The sequence below is a fragment of the Tamandua tetradactyla genome, chromosome 5 (assembly GCF_023851605.1).
Source record: "Tamandua tetradactyla isolate mTamTet1 chromosome 5, mTamTet1.pri, whole genome shotgun sequence".
Lineage (NCBI taxonomy): Eukaryota > Metazoa > Chordata > Mammalia > Pilosa > Myrmecophagidae > Tamandua > Tamandua tetradactyla.
The window spans coordinates 177827361-177851399 of record NC_135331.1 but is presented as its reverse complement, the minus strand read 5'-3'; the positions used below and the strand labels follow the sequence as shown (position 1 = coordinate 177851399).

The following is a 24039-nucleotide window of genomic DNA, read 5'->3' as shown; positions in this document are numbered from 1 at the left end:
TAATTTTTTTTTAGTGCAATACCATCTTGAGAAAGGAAAATAAGCCCCCATATTGCTTTTCTGATCAAAAATCTTAAGTGAAACTGTTTCCTATCAATATACCATTTCTGGTATATTGCATTTCGGCAGCAGGCAAACTAGAACACTTCTTTTTTGTTTTTTCAAAAAAGCAATGACACCTGGAAGCAAAGGACCAGCAGATGCCAGCCATGTGCCTTCTCATGTGACAGAGGAACCCCAGGTGTCAGCAGCCTGTCTTCAGAGTCCAGGTATTATCCTACCAATGCCTTAATTAGGACATTTTCATGGCCTATGAAATGTAAATTGTAAGTTAATATGTAAATTAATTGATTAATAAATGCATTGTAAAAGCCAATCCATTTCTGGTATATTGCATTCCAGCAGCTTTAGTGAACCGAAACACGATATAATGAAAATTTGGTTCTTAGCTTTCAGGACTTATGTCAAAACATTTTTTCAAGCTTTTTTTTTTGTTAATAAATTCAATCCAAGCCTTTACTGAGTTTACCCTCCTTTGTACTCCCATGTTACAATAACAAATAACAGAACAGTTAGTTTGCTATTTTTCTTAACTTGTTAGTGTTGAAATTTTTCTGCTCAATTAATGAAATCATAAGCTGCACTCTACTGAGTGAGTGGTAGCAACACTCTAACAAGTATGGAGATAATTTTTTATTGCTTGCTGAAAACAATTCCACAGTTCGCCATTATCAAATTACATCATGATATATAATGGTGCTTTGAAAGATTGCAGACCTTCGTAAAATGTATCTGGGGCTTATAGTACAGCCAAATCCTTAATACAAACAATACGAGGCCTGTTTAGGACTATAGGACAAGTCTGTAAAGTTAATGGACTTTCCTATTATACGCCATGAATCTTACAACAGACGCTTCAACCAAGACATAAAGAAAAGAAAAAGACACAGAGTTAGACATATGGTGTGTAAAGTTACGTTAATTTATATGTGATGAATCCTCTATTTCTGAATTAACCTTTGTATCCTGATGATCCCTGCATATTCATTCACTCTCAATTTGTAGCAAAATTCTTAATTAAAGGTTGATTCCAATCTTAATAGAAGTCCAGTCTACCCATCACAAATTGTTTATATGTATTGGATCTGATATACAAAAATTCTTGAATTAGGATGTTTTGACCAACCAGCTCTACAATTTAATTTGATATCCAAAGGTTCGCTGTCTGCAAATTCCCAGCATTCTTCAGAAACAGTTCAGTCCTGAAAGCAAACCAAGCTGTTGAAAATATATCCATCCATTATTTCTTTTATATTTTATCTTTTTTAAATAAAGAGAAGAAATCATTTATCATTTCTGTTCTGTTACATACAAACGGGATACTGTTATGTAACAGAAATCATCACACTCATGCACAGTAGTTGAAAGTCAAGCAACTCTGGTTTAGGCTGAATTGCATTAGGTCTTGACCTTGTAAACATTTCCATAGGAGGTAGAACATACACATTTGACTCTTGTCAAATAAGGGATAGTAAACAGTGATTTTGAGATCTTCATAAATTAAGGGCATTGTAAAGGCATTAAATAAACTTCTCTCCTTTAGACACCAAAGATGAAAGAGCACACTGATTTTCAATAAATTAGAGAGTGAAATATTAAATCTTCATAATTGATATGTTTGCATCTTCAAATTCCTGCTGTTTCCATTTGATAATTGATTTTGCATTTGATAATTAATGATGAGATCACATTTTAAACAATTCATGTGCAATGCAAACTCTGCAAGGATCTCCTTTTGCCATGGAGTTGTCCATCGTTTTGGACCAGTGGCTTCATAAAATGTGCAGCCACTGCACAGATCATTTTCTTTACTCTCATGGTAATTTCATGTTGATATTTGGGTGGTAGAGACATTTAAAGTTTCAACCTCCTTCCAAAACGGTTGGTTTAAGTGCCTCCAGCTGCTGTTCCCATGAACACCGTGTTAATGGGTGGCAAAGAGGACACCATTTCTCTACTGTTAGTTCCATGGGAATCCAGAGTTTCTTGAGCTGGATACTGACTGGAAGTTCCATACATGCACTGGGATGAGGAGGAAGGAATTGGGGTTTGCAAGCTGGATGCTGCAAGGGAAAACATAATTAACCATTGAAAATTGACATTTTCTTTACTTTGCAACTGTCCCTTACTTTAAGTCTCTGTATTTATTTTTGCATTTAGCACACATAACTGTAATAAATTTGAGTGTCTATGATATATCAGAGCAATCCTCAGCTTTTCTTCTATTTTTCCCACTCACTATTCAATTGTGATTTCTTCCCCACATTGCACAAAGGAAACTCAACCTCAACTTAAATTTAGATGGTTTTATCATCAAAATATATCCTTATTACATCTGCACCTTTACAACCATAGTCCAATTCACCATCCTCTCTCACCAAGACCAACACAGCAATCACTTAACTAATTTCATGACCTTCCCCACCTCCCACCCTTCAGGGAACACCCAGAATAATCCTGCAGAAGTGTAAATTAGATTGTCGCTCTTTCGCTCAGACACCACAATGACTTCCCATTACTTTTCAAGCAAAATCCAAACTCTTAGCCACTGTTCATGACACCCTATGTGGCCTCTGCCAGTCTAACTGTTTGCTCCATTCTCTTCTTCATGGATGAAGTTCAAGCCACTCTGGCTTTCTTTCTGCCCATTGACCTTCCAAAACTTGTTTCCACTTCAGAGTCTGTACTTGCTGTTTCTTCTAGAAAACCATCAGATCGTCACATAGTCGCCTCCTTTTTATCATGTAGTTTCAACTCAAATGTTTCTGGGTCAGGATCCCTTTCCCAAGTACTCTACATAAAACAGCTCCTCCACTGCTCTCACTTCTAAAATTACTAATGAGTTGTTGCAGGGCAGGTACATATTCATATAAGAATCAAAATAGTATTAATATTTAAATGCGATGATTTCAAACTAGCAAAAATAAAGAACATTGACACCCAAACTATTTAATCATCTTTGGAGTTCCTGAAATCATCTTTTATTTGTTTGCATATTTATTGTATTACTTTCCCCTTACTAAAATGGACATTCCTGTGGTTAGGAACTCAGTCCTGTTCACCACTGGATCCTCACATCTAGAATGGAGTCTAGCACATAGTAGGTTCTCCAAAAACCTAGTTGGCTCACTAGCTCTACATTTCAAGAAGTTTAGTTTGCTGTCTTTTCATTGCTGTTTTTCTTTTTATTCTATCTACTAGACTTTCTGCCCCTAAGAGCCAGCCTTATAATTAAGGAAATTATAGTGGGTGCCAATTCTTTTTGTACTACTTACTCTAGTTGCACTTTTCACCTGAAACCCTCTTTACAACCATCTTGTAAGCAGCTCTGACAACTAAAGCTTAGAGTCCACCCTACACCCAATCCACGTTCCGTCAAAGCTTTCACTATCTCTACAGTTAAATAGAACTAATAGTAACAATAGCAACACAGTAGATTTTAGTCTCACAGAGAGGAAACTTCCTGGAGTGGAATTTTCTGCTTCATTAGAGTAACCTAGAAGCAATGACCATTTGCAGATAGCAGGAGATGGTCTTGCTGGACTCTGTTCAGGGAGCATCTGTGACAGTCACAGAAGGGAAGAAGTACTTCCTATTGAATTATTGAAAAAGCACACTGTTAGAGGAGGGATGGAACTTATCTCATACTCCCTTATGCTCTGTTTGGGTGTCAATGCTCTTTACTTTTTGCTAGTTTGAAATCATCACATACAAATATTAATACTATTTTGAGACTTATATGAATATGCACTTGCCCTGCAACAACTTACTAGTAAGTTTCTTTTTTTTTTTTTTTTTTTTTTTTTACATGGGCAGGCACCGGGAATTGTACCCGGGTCCTCGGGCATGGCAGGCAAGCACTCTTACCTGATGAGCCACCGTGGCCCGCCCAACTTACTATTTTAGAAGTGAAATCTCTGCATATGTTTTTACCCCTTTATTCACTCCCTGATTTATTGAGCTCCTCCTATGGGATGGTCAGACACATTGCTGGGTGCTGGTGATACAAATGGTATAAGTGGCATGTTTTTTTTATATGAGATGTAGGGACAGTGTGACCTGGTTGGAAGAAGATGCTAGAGGAACTCCTTGACAAGCATATTGTTTTGCTCATTTTTACTTAAATTGTATCTTATAAACAATAAAAATAGCAACATTTTCTACAGAGTTTTTTTTTTGCATGGGCAGGCACTGGGACTTGCGTGGTAGGCAAGAATTCTGCCACTGGGCCACCATCGCTCTGCCCTCTACAGAGACTTTTAATTACACTTTACACAAGAGTGAGAAAATGCTAGTAGCCACCTTCAAAGGATACCTTTTTTTTTTTTTTTAGCTTGGGGTGGCTTTGGGTTATTGATGGAGATTGAAGGGTTTGCAAACACCCCTTGGACTTGCCCCTGAGTCCAAAGGTGAAGAAGCAAGAATGAAAGAAGGACATCTTTAGCACTCTCATAAAGCTTATAGTCTTTAGATTGCATTTGGACAGTTTATGTTACGTTTTTGCATACATACAAATACCAGCCATTCCTTTGGGAAAGAATAACAGATCTAGCATAAGGTTGCAAGGTGGTATATATACTTGGAAATTGTAACTGTTACTAACTGCATATGCATATGCAGAAAAAATAGAACTTCAGACCAAAGTGAAAATCATCTGTGGGAATGTGAGCTCCCAGTTCACTTCAGCGCCTCTCCCTCCAGAGTTACACTGCATACCTGAGGTTAGTGACTTTTTAAAATGTTTTCAAGAATTATTAATAACATTTACCTGCTACTGGAGTCCGGCAGGCAACGGAAGATGATGCATCTGCATAAAAGGAACTAGTCTGCTTTCTACTACCATCATCTAAAATGTTAAGTGGATCATGAATGTCACTGTAGGGGGGCAGTGAGCGAACACTGCTGATGACAGAAACATGTTGATTCACCATTGATCCAAGTCTGTGAGACTCTGGGTAGTTTAGATTGCTGCCATAGTATCCTGCAACGGAAGATGTCAAGAATGCCTTGTTAACTTATTACAAAGAACATTCCAGGAAGGAAAGAAAGGACAAGGTAATTGGGTGGAGCCCAAAAGATTTCAAACTGTAAATGCTATATGTGAATTAACATCAACTATACAGTTGGACAGGTGTTTATACAGATTTCACTATGCTGCTTTTGTTTATTAAAAAAAATACAGAAGGGCTATTCTTTTATTAATTCTGAGACAAAGATCACACCCCTCTCACATTTCCCTTATCTAAATAAAAGAGATCTGCCTACAAAGTAAAAAGAGCACAATTAGCCTCTCACAGAGATTATGCTACTTGGCAAATACAACTTTTATTTACAGATTCCTGTTTATGGGGAAAGGACTGTCCCACATGTAGGAATGAGGGATCAGAGCAGCCCATCGCCAACTTCCTTGCCCTCAAGTGTCCTATCAGCCTAACCAGGGGTATCGTTTTGGCCCCATCTTTGAAATCTGCTTTTACTTCATTGGAAGAAGTATAATTCACTGAACATATTTTCAAAGGACAGAATGTTCTTCTTTAAGTTTATTAAGCTTTGTCTTACAGTCTTTGACATAATATTTTTTCACCATTTGTGGTATTTAGAAGGACAACTTTAATAAACCCACAAAAATTAGTGAATATGTTTGTATGTAGCAGAAACAAGTTCCAAGTGTCTAAGAGGCTAAAAGCTTTAGAGGCCTTACATGGGATAATATGCTATTCAGCAGAGGTAAAACTCAACATTTGATTTTAAGATCTCAAAAGTCAGGAAAAATCATCTTAAAATTTCTATACCATTAGGTGAATTAGGAGGCAGTGTTGCTCCTTGGCAGCTGGCAGTCCCTGTGTTGCTCAGGAAATTGAAACTTCCTGAATTTAGGAACTGCAGACTGTGTGGCTCTTGGGTATGTGAGGATGGTCCATAGCTGGAAGGTGGCCGGGGACTATATGGAGACCCAGCACAACTGCCACTGAAGAAGTCTCTGGAAAGTTGCTGTTCACTCCAAGCCATGCATCGACTGGGCTCTGCCCGGTGTGGGTAGAGTCCTGATGGGGCTTGGGGCTGTGCTCTGAACACAGTCTGATAGTTAGAGTTGGTCCCATAAAAGTCAGGGTTGGCTTGCGGGAGAGGGGGATAGATGGGCTCTGGGTATGCTGAGCAGTGTGCTGGAGCTGGCAGCAGGGGGCCCACGCTTGGAGGCCTCCCTGCCATCGGCCCCTGGTTAATGACACTTCCACGGCTTGCCATGGCGGGAGAAATGGGTGGTGTCATCAGATGGCCAGCACTCTGGGGAAGCTCCATTTGACCTGGAAAAACAGAGCCAGATCATTCACTTGGTAGCATTTTAAGTAGTTACTAAAGTAGATTGACTCATGTTTTAAAACATATATATTTGAAAAACGCTTACTAGTATGACTTTTTTTCCAACTTATTTCCTTCCTACCCTCGCAAAATAACAGAACTGGGGAATACCAAAAATCCATCTTTAAAAAATTTTACCATAAAACATGTGCATATGACAATGGTGGGGACCTCTGGGGATTGTGACTACTGAGGAAGGTCTGTGCTGACCCCAGGCTCCCAGAGGATGGAGGATAACTAGAGGTTGAGTTTGTGGAGGATGAGGGACTCTACTGCTCACATTTTTCTGTAATTAAAGGACAAGCTGAACATTCAACAGTTTGATTTTTCGGTTAAAAGAAAAAGGCAATAGTGTCAAAATGACCATGGTTTCAAAGGGGCCAATCAAGACACCAGGTAAGCAATATAGATGAGCGATGAGACTTAGAGATGCCACTAAATCCCTGGGCTCTGATTTTGCATTTGTTCCTCATCTATAAGCTTCTTCCAGGCTTGGCATTCTTTTACTTCCAATGAAGTAATGTATATAAAAGGATTTCAAAAAGACACAAGGCGATGAACAGGTTTAAAGTATTATCTATTAACTCAAGTCATTAACCCTTCACTTTGGCATCAAGGAGACCATAACTAGGCCAAGGTAAGAAAAAAAAGTTATTGTAATGCTTTTCTTAACATAACCAATTCCACTTTTTAATGGAGAAGGGAACAAGACTCCTCAAAAACAAAAAATAAATAAGCAACCCATTTTTTTGATCTTTAGAGCATCTTAAGGATTTTATGTAAAGCTGACCTATTTTATTCTTCCACTAAAAGGAGAATATGCTCACACTCCTGGTATAACTTAGCGAGTGCATCAAGGTGTGATTCCTATGTTAATAACGGTATTAATAAAAATGTGAATGACAATTGCCAAAAATCACAACAATATTATGAAGCTTATCACAAGTCAGTTGAGATAAGTCATTTCTGTTCTTGGACTCTCTGCAGGATATCAGTTACAAGGAAAAGACCTCTGGGGCTCTCTTGTGGTTTCCCCACATACCTGGGAGTGACATATTGTCTGTGTTCCCAGCCGGGAATGGGTGCAGAACAGGGGTTAAAACTCCATGCTGACTTGGCAAAGGAAGGTAGGCTGTCTCTAGGTGGCTTTCATTCTTCACAGTATCACTGGTAACGGTGCTGCCTTTATTACGGTTGGCGAGAAAGCAGGAACTCGGAGAAGCAGTGAAGGCAGCTTTACTTGCATCTGGAAAGATTATTCTTGTTAATGGGAATGCTAAAACCATTCCCATAATCCTAGTAGTTAGGCCCAAGTAAAAGAAACCGAAAATGTATTGTGGTTGTGGAATTAACCTGGAAACTCCTGAGAGATGTTTTCTGTGGGAAACATGGCTGGCAGGTCTTTGGTCTTGGCAGTGGTGCTTTGGTTAGCTGTGTAGTTGTGGGTGCAGGTATAGTCTGAGGGGCACTAAATAGTCCACTTGGAGTGAAGTCATCAAAATGCAAGTCATTGTATCCCAAATCTATGTGGTCCTTCCTTTTTGTAATGCTTATAGACCTTATCTCTACACCTTTATAGTAGCATACCACATGTGTTGTGTTGGATTATTGTTATTTCTTATATTATAGTCACTTCTCCAACTACATTTAAATTCTCTGAATGCCAACTGTGTATCTTGAAGTGTTTGCAGCAGAGTACTTGACTACTGTATGTATAAATGGAGAAAGGCAATAACAGTGTCCCATGAGTGCCAGCATACTTTGATGCTTAGGAGAAACTCTGAAACTACTATAAACCCACTGACAATGTGCACTTACAAACACTGATCTTAGGTTTTAAACAAAGAAATATGCAAAACAAGACAGATATTTGAAATTACCTGAATTCTTCATATACTTGTCCAACAAATTCTGCAACTCCTGCTCTTTGTCATTATTAAATTGGGTCTCCATGGCCAGGAGGATGTATTCATCAAGAAGCATTCGGATCAGATGGAAAGAACCTGGTACATGCGTTGGGAATAGAGAAGGGATGATGTGAGATGAAAAAAAAAAAAAAGGAGAGAAGGAGAGCGAAAGAGAAAGAGAAGTCAAGTTATCTCTGTGACCATCTCGCAACACTTTACAAGGAGCAACTGAAATAAACAAATACTTGTTGGACTTTAAATGACCTGCTAAGACCAACATGCTTAACTCGGGTCTCTAATCTTTCTGTGTAATGCCTGCTCAGCTCACTTTGTGCACTGTCCTGCCAGCTCTTTGGCCACTAATTACATCAAAGGAAAATACGGATGAAAGTGAGACATGCTTTATGCCTTAAGAGGGCACACATTGGAGTGTGATAAGCTTTAACCTGGGGAGAATGAGCTCTACTCTACTCTTTTTTCTGTTTACTTTTACTCAATAATTAGACAATGGCCAAAAGGGTCTGGAAAAAAAAAAGCATCAGGTAAGGAAAATACTTTCTAGCCTGAAAGAAAATACCCTTTGATTTGAAGAGACCAAAAGAGTAATTTTATGTCAAAGATGAACTAGAAAATCTTAAACATCCTTTAACTATTCAGCAGATTCCCCACCAAAAGTCTTTTTTCATATTAAAGTCAGGCTTCAAAAACTTATATTTTAAAAAAGCTTAACTATGAACAGGATATTTCTAATAATAGATTTAGCAGATCTAGTTAATCCCTCAATACAAATCCACTGACTTTATTCAATTCAATTGACAATTAAATAAAAACAATTCAGCTAAATTATAATCTATTTTATAATGTGAAGATTTGTTGAAATGTAACTATAAAATGCAGAAGTACTACACATGAGTTTAGTATTATATCTATAAAATAATAAGTATCTTAGAATTTTTAAGAAAAAGAAGGTACTGGACTTTTAGAAAAACTAATGACTCAGTATATTTCACAAGTCAATAGATGGGAAAGATGGTTCAGGAACATATGAAGGTGTGTCTTCTAAGCTGTTCTTTGTTTCCTGGAGTGTAGTTGAGTGGGTGCTCAGAAGAGATTTTTAAATTACCATATTGCAATGGCTATTGCCTTTGGAAAATAATGTCTTAATTATTGTTTATTTGTTTGCTTCACAAAGAAAATTTATCTGAGCATTGACAGCATAATCAAATAGCTACTAGTTATTGTTTCCTAGGTGTCAATGTGTTCTAATAAACATCATCTCTCTAAAGTTCTATATAACCCTCTGAGAACAATATTTCCTCCCTTCTACACTGAACTGACCAGCTTGGGTACATCCCACAGCCGGAGAGAAGCAGTGCTTGGATTAATCCTTCCAAATCCATGCTCTCAGCTACTAGTTCAATATTCAGATATGGTTTGAGGAATGACAATGGCATGTACTTAAAAAATGATAGGAAAGTATGATTGGGGAGCAGATCACATAACTCATTTAAGAAGAGTCTTATAAAGCACATAGGGTACCAAAACTGGATGCGTTGTTCAAGGTGAGATTATGCATTACTCGAGCACCGAAAAAACTCCACTTTAGCAGAAAGTCTTGAGCTCTCTTCTTTAATGATCTTCCATTTTGTTTGCTGGTCTAAAAGTAAAGGGACAAAATGAAACTATAAAATCTGTGATCTCATTACCACATGCATCCTAAGTTAGATCATGAAGTAGATTAACTGATAAATGGACAGATGGTGTGCCATTTATTTCATCAGATAAAATTATCTGTCCAGGGATTTAGATTTGCCCCTTTTTGCTGTCATTTTAAAGACTTTTTATTCTATATTCCATAGAAGTCTTTATTCTATATTTGTTTACTTACCTGATGGAATGAGACCAAAAAATAAAATGATTTTCAAAATAATTTTATCTTTTAATTTTCTTTTGATAGAACTTTAAAAAGAACAGAAGGTGAAGTGTGAAGGAAGAGTTATATGTTTCTGTGAATGATTAACTCCAACTTCTCTGGTCCTGGATGAGAATCTGTTTTCCCTCCAGAAGAAAGCATGTCCCTAAACAATAAATAGTTTCCTTGATATGGAACGGCTAACACCAATTAGTGATGGATACATATGTTCGTGTTGCCTTCTTCCATGATGGATGGCTTGAAAGAGTTGAGGAGACCACATAGGACATACAAAATACTAAATTCTTGGAATTCATAACTGCAGATGTTTAAGATCTTATTTTTTGTTAGCATTTATGAAAACTTGCTTTATAAAAAAGGCCAGAACTTTCCAGTTTCTAAGTTTATCTTTCACTGTTGACATTACTCAACTATAACTCTATTGACTGACAGGGAGGGGACAGTGTCTTGCAGCCACTGCACAAGAAAAGAGGAACAGAATTGAATCCATGCCCTAAGTTCTCAAACCTGGAACCTATCCCTGATTTTGGTACTATGGCTGCCTTATTTATAGGGCTACTAAAAACTTTACAAAGCATATTTATGCACAGTTGCCAGTCCTCTCCACCAAGTCTGAAAACTACAGCCACTTCTGCATTTTCTCTTAATGAAAAATGTATGTTCTGAATCTATCATTGAAAGGTACCTTAATAACTCTCTGTTCTACCACAGTGTCCAGCCATTCAATAAAAGCCTCCACAGTAGCATTCTTCTTAAGGAGATCCTTCAGTTCTTGGAATACAGTGATAGAGTCATCTACCATGTAAAAAAGAAAGGAAAAAAGAAATGAAAACTGTTACTTTGAACCCAAGAGAAAACCTATCACCACAGATCAATAACAATTGTATAGCATGAAAGAGAAAAATAGGTAGAGCAAATTAATGTGTGAAAGTAATTTCACAACCTGAGAAGGGCAACAAAAAATTAGTAATTTATCACTCAGAATTTTAATCATACGTGAATGTAACCTGATATAGTTTAATATATAGGTCTATATCTTATATACTTTTGTATACATTAAGTAAGACTACTGAGGTTGTTCTCATCATTAAACATCCACTTTGAATCCAGGGCTTTCATTGAATGGTACAAATTAGTAGGATGCTAAAGAATGAACTAGGATAAGTTGTTGATTTCCTGCTTTCTGAAATATCCTTTAACTTTAGCAAAATTTAAATTCTACATGGTAGAATTAAGCCATTTACATGAATCTTTTATCATGTAAAATGTAAAGGGTCGTTCCAGGTCAAGATGGTGGCTTAACAACGTGCACGTTTTAGTTCGTCCTCTAGAACAACTACTAAATAACCAGAAACAGTACAGAACAGCTCCCGGAGCCATGATAGTGACCGGACACACAGCATACCCCAGTCTGGACCAGCTGGACTGGCTGAGAGCACCCCCCAGAACTGTGAGTTCCCAAAGCTGTGGCGGCCAGTGCCCCTTCCCCACAGGCCGCTTCCCAGAGGGGAAAGGAAAGGACTTTACCAGCAGCAGGGACTGGGCACAATCAAACACTAATTGTGGAACTAATTAACAAATTCTGACTACTAAAAATAGGCCCCCAGCTTAGGTTAACCTGATCAAAGCAGAGGTTGCTCATTTTTCCCCAGCACCAAGGGGGCAGGACTGACAGAAAAAGGGGGAAAAACAAAAAAAAGAAGGAAACAGAGGTTTTTGTGGCTGTGTATCTACAAAGGCTTGACTGCCTCTGGATACAGTGGCAGGACTTTTCAGGCTGCAACTGCCCCAGGCATAGGCAGAAGTGAGCTCTTTGGGGAGCTTATCTGGAGCCTGTGCCTTCCCCAGGGGTGGTGTGAAGCCCCACCCAGGTGGAATCCCTCCATCAAGGAATTCAGACACCAGGGCTTGGTAATTTGAAGCCATTAAAACCAGCCTACAACCTCTCCTCTGTCTCCACCACGCCCCCAGCAGGGTGAGTCTGCCAAAGTTAAAGGTACCGCATCATCTTATGCTGGTGGGACCTGCAGTCAGACAAGCACCACACACAGGGCAGGATAAGAAAGACAGAGTCCAGAGACTTCACAGGAAAGTCTTTCAACCTGCTGGGTCTCACCCTCAGGGAAAACTGACTCAGGTGACTCTTACCTCCTTATAGGAGGCCAGTTTGGTCTGGGAAAATCTGGCTGGGGTCTATAATATCTAAGTAGACCCTCCTAAGTGTGTGTGGGGGAAAGGCACCACACAAGCAGGGCAAGAAACAAGAAAACAAGAACTGAAAAATTCTCCTCTGTTGAACAAAACTTAAGCTAAAGGTCCAGATAAAGCTGAACAGAATGTCAAAGAACAGATAGACAACAAATTCATCCAGCAAGAAAACCCTAGATAAAAGAAGTGAAAGCAATCTCCAGAATAAACTAATTAAGGTAATTAAATGCCTAGATGCCAGCAAAAAATAACAAATCACACTAGGAAAATTGAAGATATGGCCCAGTCAAAGGAACAAACCAACAATTCAAATGACATACAGGAGCTGAAACAATTAATTCAGAATGTACGAACAGACATGGAAAACCTCATCAAAAACCAAATCAATGAATTGAGGGAGTATATAAAAAAGGCAAGGAAAGAACAAAAAGAAGAAACTGAAAGTCTGAAAAAAAATCACAGAACTTTGGGAATGAAAGACACAGTAGAAGAGATAAAAAAAAAAACAATGGAAACCTACAATGGTAGATTTCGAGAGACAGAACATAGGATTTCTGAACTGGAGGACGGAACATCTGAAATCCAACAAGAAACAGAAACTATAGGGAAAAAATGGAAAAATATGAACAGGGACTCAGGGAATTGAAAGACAATATGAAACGGACGAATATATGTGTTGTGGGTGTCCCAGAAGGAGAAGAGAAGGGAAAAGGAGGAGAAAAACTAATGGAGGAAATTATCACTGAAAATTTCCCAACTCTTATGAGAGACTTAAAATTACAGATCCAAGAAGTGTAGCATACTCCAAAGAGAATAGATCCAAATAGATATACTCCAAGACATTTAATAATCAGAATGTCAGAGGTCAAAGAGAAAGAGAGGATCTTGAAAGCAGCAAGAGAAAAGTAATCCATCACATACAAGGGAAGTCCAATAAAACTATGCGCAGATCTCTCAGCAGAAACCATGGAGGTGAGAAGACAGTGGGATAATATATTTAAAATATTAAAAGAGAAAAACTGCCAATCAAGAATTCTATATCCAGCAAAATTGTCCTTCAAAAATGAGGGAGAAATTAAAACATTTTCAGACAAAAAAATCACTGAGAGAATTTGTGACCAAGAGACCAGCTCTGCAAGAAATACTAAAGGGAACACTAGAGACAGATACGAACACAGAAGAGGAAGGTGGGGAGAAGAGTGTAGAAAGGAAGACTATGAGTAAAGGTAAAAAAGAAGGAAAAATAGATATGACATATAAAATCCAGAAGGCAAAATAGTAGAAGAAAGTACTACTCATGCAGTAATAACACTGAATGTTAATGGATTAGACTCTCCAATCAAAAGACATAGTCTGGCAGAATGGATTAAAAAACAGGACCCATCTATATGCTGTCTCTACTCAAAGGACATGAGGCCAAGGACACAAATGGACATTTACACACCAATGTTTATAGCAGCATTATTAACAATTACCAGGAGATGGAAACAGCCAAAATGTCCATCAACAGACAGTTGGCTAAACAAACTGGGACATTTACATAAGATGGAATATTATGCAGCTGTAAGATAGAATAAAGTTATGAAGTATGTAACAACATGAATAGACCTTAAGGACATTATGCTGAGTGTGATTAGCCAGAAACAAAAGGACAAATACTGTATGGTCTCACTGATATGAACTGACATTAGTGAATAAACTTGGAATATTTCCTTGGTAAGAGAGACCATCAGGAGATAGAAATAGAGTGAGATATTGGGTAATTGGAGCTGAAGGGATACAGATTGTGCAACAGGACTGAATATAAAAACTCATAAATGGACAGCACAATATTACCTAACTGTAATACAATTATGTTAAAACACTGAATGAAGCTGCATATGAGAATGATAGAGGGAGGAGGGCTGGGGCATAAATGAAATCACAAAGAAAGATAGACGATAAAGATTGAGATGGTGTAATCTAGGAATGCCTAGAGTGTATAATGATAGTGACTAAATGTAGAAATTTAAAAAATGCTTTTGCATGAGGAAGAACAAAAGAATGTCATTACTGCAGTGTGCTGAAAATAGATGGTATTTAATATTTTAAAATTTCAACTAATGTGTGAGACTAAAGCAAAAAATGTCTATTTGGTACAAATCTATACTTTGACTAGTGCATCTCCTAATATAACTTATGTAGATAGTTGATTGAACACCTTAAATACATAGAACTTTGTATAGGACATGAGATTTTGTTGGTTTGTCCAGATGATGCCCTGATAAATCCCAGAGTGATTTGATCAGTGAGTGGAAAATATTTGCAAAGTCCCCTTCAGGGAATGGTGAGAACAAGGGAAAACTCAACTTCCCCAAGTTGAATTCTTGATATTCTCACAAGCAGTGTGGAAAACTAAAGCTATAGGCTGAGCCCCCAGTCTTGGGGTTTGTTCATATGAAACGTAACCCCATAGGGGATAGGTCAAGCCTACTTAAAATTAAGCCTAAGAGTCATCCCCAAGAGAACCTCTTTTGTTGTTCAGATGTGGCCTCTCTCTCCAGCCAACACAGCAAGCTGACTCACCACCTTCCCCCTGTCTACGTGGGACATGACTCCCAGGGGTGTGGATCTTCCTGGCAGCGTGGGACAGAAATCCCAGAATGAGCTGAGATTCAGCATCAAGGGATTGAGAAAAGCTCTAGAATGAGCTGAGACCCAGCATCAAGGGATTGAGAAAACCTTCTCGACCAAAAGGGGGAAGAGTGAAATGAGACAAAGTGTCAATGGCTGAGAGATTCCAAACAGAATCAAGAGGTTATCCTGGAGTTTATTCTTATGCATTGAGTATATATCACCTTGTTATCCAAGATGTAATGGAGAGGCTGGAGGGAACTGCCTGAAAATGTAGAGCTGTGTCCCAGTAGCCATGTTTCTTGATGATGATTGTATAATGATATAGCTTTCACAATGTGACTGTGTGATTGTGAAAACCTTGTGTTTGATGCTCCTTTTATCTACTTTGTCAACAGATGAGAGGAACATATGGAATAAAAATAAATAATGGGGGAACAAATGTTAAAATAAATTTAGTTTGAAATGCTAGTGATCAGTGAAAGGGATCAGTAAGGGGTATGGCCTGTAAAAAATTTTTTTTCTGTTTGTTATATTTTTCTGTTGTCTTTTTATTTCCTTTTCTGAATTGATGCTAATGTTCTGGGAAATGATCATGATGATGAATATGCAACTATGTGATGATATTGTGAATTGCTGAGTGTATGTGTTGGGAATGTTTGTTTCTTGTAATTTTTTTAATTAATAAAATTAAAAAAAAATGTAAAGGGTCAATTTAGGACTATCATTTTACTGAAAAGTTGGGTGGGTATTGAATCAGAGTGATATCATTTACATTAGGAAACAGAGAATAGAGGTGAGATTGGACTGTCCCCAGGGAGCAGCCCATCCTTTGCGCTTCAGCCTTTACGAGGGTGTACTTTTTGTGTTTTCACAGGAAGAAGGTGAACTATAACTCCTGGGAAATCAAGCCTAGTGTAGCCCCGCACAGTGGTTTGCTAAACTCTGTGTGATAGTCCAAACCTAAACAGATGATCTCTGCCTTGAAGAAATATATATGGTATTGTGATAATGACATGTTTCATACACCAATTGATGCCAAATAGTGTACAACTGATGTGAATGTGCACATGTGAAATGTAAAACTGAAAGAAAACTTACAAATGACCATTGCTAGGCAATGAGGTGAGGGATAGTTTTTATTTTCTTCAATATTTTTGGTATTGTCAGGGTTTCCCACAACTGTTTTTTAAACAGAGAGCAATTTTATTTTATTAAAATATTTCTATAAACCAGGAATCCTCAGTCAAGTCCAATTATGTGTTTGAGGAGACATTTGGCAATTTCTAGAGACATTTTTGCTTGTCATGGCTGCAGGGAGGCTGCTATTGCATCTGGTGGATAGAGGACAGGGATGCAACTAAACATCCTATAATACACAGGCTAGCCCCCCACAACAAAGAATCATCTGGTCCAAAATGTCAATGGCTCCACAGTTGGGAAACTCTGCTTGAAACAGAGACCAGACTTACGTTCAGTGTAGATATCGGATTCAGTGTCTGCGCTGCCTGAAATGGTGAGAAGGGCCTGAGATCCAATACTATTCAAGTCAACCTTTTCAATATCAGATACCATGGAATTCACAACATGCTGGTCAAAGAGAGCTGGTCTGGCAATCTGTTTAGAGAAAGTAGAATAGACACTAAACTATATCATTGAAATTCTAACCAAAGGAAAGTTTTAGCTTCTAGAAAAATAGTTCCTAGATGTGCTGGTTTGAAAGGAAGTATGCCCCCTAAGAAAAGCCATGTTTTAATATAAATCCCATTTCATAAAGGTAGAATAATCCCTATTCAATACTGTATATTTGAAACTGTAATGAGATCATCTCCTTGGTTGATATGATTTAGTTAAGAATGGCTGTTAAACTGGATTAGGGGATGACATGTCTCCACCCATTTGGGTGGATCTTGATTGGTTTATTAGAGTCCTATAAAAGAGGAAATATTTTGGAGAATGAGAGACTCAGAGAGAGCAGAGAATGCTGCAGCACCATGAAGCAGAGAACCACCAGCCAGTGACATTTGGAGATGAAGAAGGAAGACGCCTCCCGGGGAGCTTCATGAAACCGGAAGCCAGGAGAGAAAGCTAGCAGATGACACTGTATTTGCCATGTGCGCTTCCAGCCGAGAGAGAAGCCCTGACTGTGTTTGCCATGTGCCTTCTGACTTGAGAGAGAAACCCTGAACTTCATTGGCCTTCTTGAACCAAGGTTTCTTTCCCTGGATGCCTTTAAATTGGACATTTTTATAGACTTGTTTTAACTGGGACATTTTCTCGGCCTTAGAACTGTAAACTAGCAACTCATTAAATTCCCCTTGTTAAAAGCCATTTCGTTTCTGGTAGATTGCATTCCGGCAGCCAGTAAACTAGAACACTAGAGGAAGACATATCATAAATAACTTTTTTCTTATTTTTATACTAAAAGAAATTGCTGAGACTTATGATCATATCTAGTAAAGATTTTTTTAAAAATTTTCAGACTTCGGAAATCAATCTTTTTATCCATGATCACAATTTTAAAATGTCACATTTCTTACCAGGAACTATCCTATATTAGTTCTTTCAAAATTAGGAATGTAGACACCTTCATTAAGCAAATGATCATTTTTTGTGTGTGGGGAGGAGGGAGTATATTTTAATAATACACAAACATTATATTCTTAATTTAAGAATTAGTTTTCTCCTTTCCATGTAAGAGAGCCATGGGAACAGTTTATAATGTATTGAGTTTGTAATACCACATGGACTTAATTAATTTGACCAACTGAATTCATGTGGCAAATAAGTGTTTTACATTTTCAATGCATTCAGAAATTGTTTTTTTAATAAATTTTCAATTTTGAAATAAATTTAAATTTACAAAAAGTTGTCAAGTGCAGAGTGTTTCCATAAATGCTTCATCCTGCTACCCGAATACTATCATCTTACAAAACCACACTGCACTCTTAAAATCAAGAAATTAACATTGGCATGACATTATTAACTAAACTGCAGATCTAATTTGAATTTCACAAATTTTTCCACTGGATCTTTTTCCGTTCTAGGATGCGATCTAGAATCTCACGTTGCATTTAATTGTTATATATCTTTAGTCTCCTTCAATCTGTGAAAGTTTCTCAGTCTGCCTTGATCAGAAATTCGTTTTTAATTTGGTGACCCAAATACCTCAGGCTTACCAACTTACCTGAGCAAGATGTAAGAACGATGTTTGTCGTTTTAGAGAAGATACAAATCTCCGCAAAATAGGTATTTTCTTGTCAGTTAGGGCTTCTGGCAAGTTTTCCAAGGATGAAACAACCCACTGTTCCCAATTTTTAGCAAAATTTCTTATATCTGCTAATAAGCTACAAAAAAAACTATGTGTAAGTGCTAAACTGCTCAAAAATGCATTAAGCAAGTGAAGATTAATGGAGCTATGCTATTATTCTATCATTCCAAGAGCATGACTTTTGAAGTTATGCAGAATTAGTCTACTTCTGCCATTATCAACCTTCATTAAAATACTAAATCTCTTCAAGCTCCAATTTCCTCATCTGTTAAATGGGAACAAGGATAATATCTGTCTCCTAGGATTGCTGTCAGGAACATATTCAAATAATTCATCAAAAGTGTAGTTTAAAGCCTGGCATGCAGGAGGCACTCAATGAATACTACCTTCTTATTATTAATAACTTATGATTCGATCATTTATTATAAAATATCTATGGAACAGTATAAATGTGCACTTAATTTTGCATCTCTAGGCTTTGCAAAGTATATCACATTGGGACCATAACATCATTTCAGATACTTAATATTAGTTCTTAATGATATACTCTCAGAATCCAAAAATATAACACTATGGGATGAATTATCAAGAGCACACTAATTATAAGACCCTACTTGGAAGATTGCAAATGCTGGTTGTGTATATATTATGAGAGCATTTTAAAACATTCAGTCAAAAAAACAAAAATGAACCTATTTGGAACGATGACCATGTTGAGAAGCATTGACGTGGTGTCAGAAGAATAGGCAAAGTTTGGAGTTAAAGAGATCTTGATTAAAATCTAGGCTCTGCTTCTTAGTAATTAGCCAACTCTGGGTAAATAGAGTAACTTCTCTCTGCCTCCAGATTCCTCATATGTTATTTTCTGGGATCATAGTAGCTACTTTGGAATAGTCTGAATAGTTGTACTGAAAAATGAAATGAAATGTTCAATGATAAGAAATTGGTTACATGAAGTAGACCATTTCCCAGATGCTAGAAATCTATGCAGCATTTAAAAAGATGTTAATTTATATTTACTGATGTAGAAAAGGTTTTCATGATATACCCTATGGTATGTATACTATTATTTCATTTTTTGAAAATGTGCATTCAAAGGAAAAAGTGAGGGAATCTAAACATGTTAACAATGTGGTAAGATTTTGAGTGGTTTTTAAAATTGCGATTATGCATGGTTTTCATTTCTCTACAATGAACATGAATTACTTGCATAATTAAGAGAGAAATAAACATATAAATAATCCTTCAGGCTCATTGTACAAAGTACATGAACTAATTGATACATGTCTCAAAGCCCACATTGTGTTTCACAAAGGCTAGCTACCATTTTTTATTCTAAACAGTCATGCTGAGCACAGATGAGATACTTCAAAAATTCAAATTGAACATTAAAAGGAGCTACTCACAAGGCCAATACAAACTATTTTACAAATAAATAAAATAATCCAGAGGAAAGGTAAATAAAAAATCAAATGTTTTATAATGAACACATATTCATTGAGCGCCGGCTATATTGAGCTCTATGTATTTGGGCCCCAAAATATTAAAATAAATTTAATGATTTCCTTACACTTTCATGATTTAAATCAAAGGAAATTTTGGTCTTTTTTTCAAATTTCTATTGCTCTCCCATTGGAAAAGACTCTGCAAAATATCTTCAGGCATCATTTCAATAAACTGTGATCTTATTCCTTTCTAAAGGAAGATGGTGATCCCATTGTACTACTTTCTTATTTTGCAATTATGACTAAGATTAATAATAAAAATATAATAATTTTCCTTATCAGTTTTATTATTATGGTAATTTTCTATCAAGTATCCCCATATATCATCCTCAAACCAGTTTCCACTGAAGAACTATCTCAGTATCTGGATGATGAATCACTTATACATTGATTTTTCACTTTAGCAGCTCTCAAATGAGAGAGATTTGAGGATTGTTCTATTAATTTTGTTCTCTGAGGTTCAAATATTAGGATTGAGGCACATCATTCCTAGGTGATACAAAAGGATAAGAATAGGTAAATAATCTTGTCAAACAAAGAAATCACAGTCTAATGTGTTTCTTTGATAGAATATATAAGGTTAAGCCCTATGCTAAGCAACTAACATGCTTTTTTGAGTGAACCTACCTTTCAGGCATTTCTTGCATTGTTGCAGGAATTAGTACATCTGTAAGAACCTTAATCATAGCAAAAAAGAGTTAATACAAATCTCTACTTTAGTATTTCTATTGAAAGACACTTCTTATTTGTCAATTACTTTTTCTTCCCCAACTTCCTAGAGAATAGTCTGTTATATCCTTTCTGAAGGTTGTAATTTTGTCTCTAAAAGAAACGCATGTATGTGTGAGCTGTGGGTATGTTTCTGCGAATGTAAAAGGGAAGGGGGAAAGGAAAATTCTAGAAACATGGGCAATATAAGGTTAAACAGGTGATACTAATGTATTGGGTACAGAGGATTAATTATCAGAGCAGAAAAAGCACTGAAATGAAAGTGGGAGACAAGCCCAGAAAGCAGGTGAGATGGTGGGTAGGCCCTTGATGAGAACTAGTAGAAAGAAGAAATTAGGAAGTGCTGTCTGATCCCAGCTCAGGAAAAACTAGAATAAATAAAGAATGTGTGGAGTGAGGATAAGAGCAGCTCAGATCTTCCAAGCTGGCTGATAAACTGAATGGGCCAGCCTGGGAAAGAGGTCTAGGGTAGCAGATATTTCAAAATATGGGTAGCTACTGATTTAAGAAGGCCTTAAAAGCCCATCAGCAGAATGCACATGTTCCCTGTGTGTGCGAGACAGTAAAACAGGAGATAGCAATGTATATGCCAAGTATTTTAACTGCCAGTGGATTGGATTTTGATATCATGTACTATTTATGGACAAAAAAGATGCCTACTCTCTAAAGGTGGAATGATAAAGATCTTGCAGGAACATAACAGAATTCCATTTTACCTGCTCTACTTTGAGGGCTCACCATGCCTCCCTTGACTACCATGAGATAAGAAACTAGGTTCACTGAAAGATTTTAAACTTAGGATTTTTGTGGGCTCAGAAAAAGAGATTATTTGAAAAAGCAGTGGTTTTTAGGGTATATCTTGGAGGAGCTGAAAAACAGTCCTGTGGTTTTCTTGGTGGTGGCATATGTGTGTGCACGAACTAAGGTCGCTTCCTAGTATCAACTCTTGGAACTCCTTCCTTTCCCTTTTCTGGTTGCTTCCTTGAATCTAAAGCATGAAGTCTACTTAAGGCAAACTAAATCTTTTTTCTCTAAATAATGACTTTCTTATTTGACGTACAAAAACGACACAATCTTTCATCTCCTTGGTCCTTATTCAAATCTAACTTGAACTGAAAGCAGAGACTATATTGTACTGACTCCTCCATTCTCTTATTCTGTGATAAAGAACTGAACCGAGGATGAAATCATGGCTCCCTCATTCTGCCTCAAACATCTCAAATCTTGGTCTCCAACGTTGCTTCTGGGCTGAATTTACTTAGCTTCTGCTTCACTTCTCTGCAAAGCTGAGAAACCAAGAGTAGCAATTAATGCAGAGGGATTTTCTCTCCTAAATGTTAGCAGGGCCCCAGCCTGAGGCCTAGTTCACATAGACTATTTTTTATAAGGAAAGTCGCTTTTTTTCCTTATGATAATTGATCAGGAAAATGTAGACAAACTCACTTTGAAGTATCTAGTTTGCAATAGTTTCCTCCCTCATAGTAAGACCTTACTAAATATTATCCAGAAGCAAAAATAATATCATGTGACACATTTACTCATCTTGGACCTTGTCATTGCTTGGCTCAGGGAAGAGACTGCCGGGAAATTGGCTTCTCTCCCACCTTCACTAGATGTCTTGCTAGAAGGCCAAGCAGCTCATATTTGTTAAGGATATCTTTGTGACCCTTCCGTAGACACTCAGAGTCCCTTTCATTGGGGACTAGAATTGGACACTAACACAATAAAGCTGGGGATTTTCATGATCTTCACATTATTAATCCTGCTAGGGTATCTAACTCTGCTTCCCCCCCACACCCACACACAGTAATATTGTGAAAAAGTCATGTCTTTAATCTGAAAACAACCTTAAAGAGTTAATAATAAGTTAGCTAAGTTTTCTTGTATTTGTAACTCTGTCACACTTAGACTCATTTTTAGCTATAAACAGAAATTGATTTTGTTTCACTTACTATAAATTTATATGAAAATGCAAACTACTTAACATGCACCATTCAGCTGATTATTTTCTCATCAGAAAAAAACTTGATAGTGTATCTTTAGCCATAAATAGCAAATTTATTGTACATATTCCTCAATAATTTAAACAAAATGCTATTTAAGGAAATACATGGATCATGTTTAACATATCCCCAAGGGCTTACCTTATAAAGAATTGAGTCACAAACGCAGAAAATGTCAATGATAACAGGGTTTTCAAGCAGAGGAAGAAGATGATCAGGCATTCCTTGCCAAAAGTGTAATAAGAAATGCTGGATCTAGTTGCAGAGCAAAGAATATGCACATTAAGATTTCCCCTTAACTCGTGTAAAGAATAGGATATGAAAGTGTGTATGATAAGGTTAAAGTACTCTTTATTGCCCTCACCTCTCCAAAGTTTCCATTAATTGCATTGTCTAGGATACACTGGCAGTGAGTTTTGTACATCATTATGAGAGTATCCACCTGTTTCAAGGGAAAAAAAAGCGCTTAACCAAAGCATCCTTTTAATTCCACCTTTATTTTTCTTGCATTCATTTTTCATTAAACACCCATTTTTAAGCTCCTGCTCTGTAGCAGGCACTGTGCTCAGTGCTGAGGAATCAGAGATAAAGGCACAGCTCTTATTTGCCAAGAAACATATTGGCCTTGTGAAGGGAGAAAGGCAAGTAAATTGCTAATTACAGGATAGCATGACAAGAAAATGAAAATGGTGAGGGTACAAGAAATTGTGGGCAAAAGCAACATTTTAATTTTCTGCCTAATAAGCAAAGTTATCTTTAATTGAGGAAGTAAACAGAAAATGGTAAAATACATCAGGTCTTCACACCGTTTATGAAATGGATCCTCAGAGCTGTGTGGCATGGTGGGTTCCGCTTGCTTCTGGAGTCAACAGAAACTGAGTGTCCACATACTTACTGTATGTGGCTTTGTCTCTGAGGCCCAGGTTTTTCAACTTAAGTAGGGGGGCAATAACATATTATGCTCATAGTGTTACGAAGATTAAAAAAGATGTGATGAATATACAGCAGTGTCTGGCATGCATGCCATGAGACCTCACTAAATGTTACCTAGGAGTAAATATCAAATGACACATGTACCAGAAAAGGATTTGAATACAGCATCTATTATGAATTGTCTTCCTCTATTTCCAAGTTTTCATGATGTTTGAACTACATAGTTTAGAAAGTTTTAAACATATTTCAAAGTTTGCAAGGACTAGAACTAGATGGTATTCCAACAACTTAACAATATCAAACTAAAAATGTTATTTTATATGTTAGAACTATCCCTACCTGTTACTCATATGAAAAAGAGCATAGTTCAGAGATAAAGGTGCGAGCTTTGCACTTGGACTACCTTTAATCCCAGCTCTGATTTGCAAACTTACTAGCTGTGCAACACTGGATAAAATACCTAATATCTGTATACTTTAATTCCTTTATCTGCAAAATGGAGATCATGATAGCAGTA

General features: G+C 37.2%; 1 protein-coding gene across 1 annotated transcript in view; it reads right to left on the bottom strand.

Moving 5' to 3' along the window:
• Positions 1-694: 694 nt before the first annotated feature.
• RFX6 (regulatory factor X6) overlaps positions 695-24039 on the bottom strand; it is a 66296-nt gene continuing 42951 nt past the window's right edge. The window contains exons 8-19 of the mRNA XM_077159306.1: positions 22954-23031; positions 22731-22844; positions 20485-20534; positions 18269-18428; positions 16554-16698; positions 10946-11055; positions 9867-9984; positions 8301-8423; positions 7463-7666; positions 5853-6365; positions 4829-5041; positions 695-2123 (exon numbers count right to left, since the gene is read on the bottom strand). Of these exons, the coding sequence (XP_077015421.1) occupies positions 1948-2123; positions 4829-5041; positions 5853-6365; positions 7463-7666; positions 8301-8423; positions 9867-9984; positions 10946-11055; positions 16554-16698; positions 18269-18428; positions 20485-20534; positions 22731-22844; positions 22954-23031 (2004 nt within the window). The 3' untranslated portion in view covers positions 695-1947. The remainder of the gene's footprint in view (positions 2124-4828; positions 5042-5852; positions 6366-7462; positions 7667-8300; positions 8424-9866; positions 9985-10945; positions 11056-16553; positions 16699-18268; positions 18429-20484; positions 20535-22730; positions 22845-22953; positions 23032-24039) is intronic.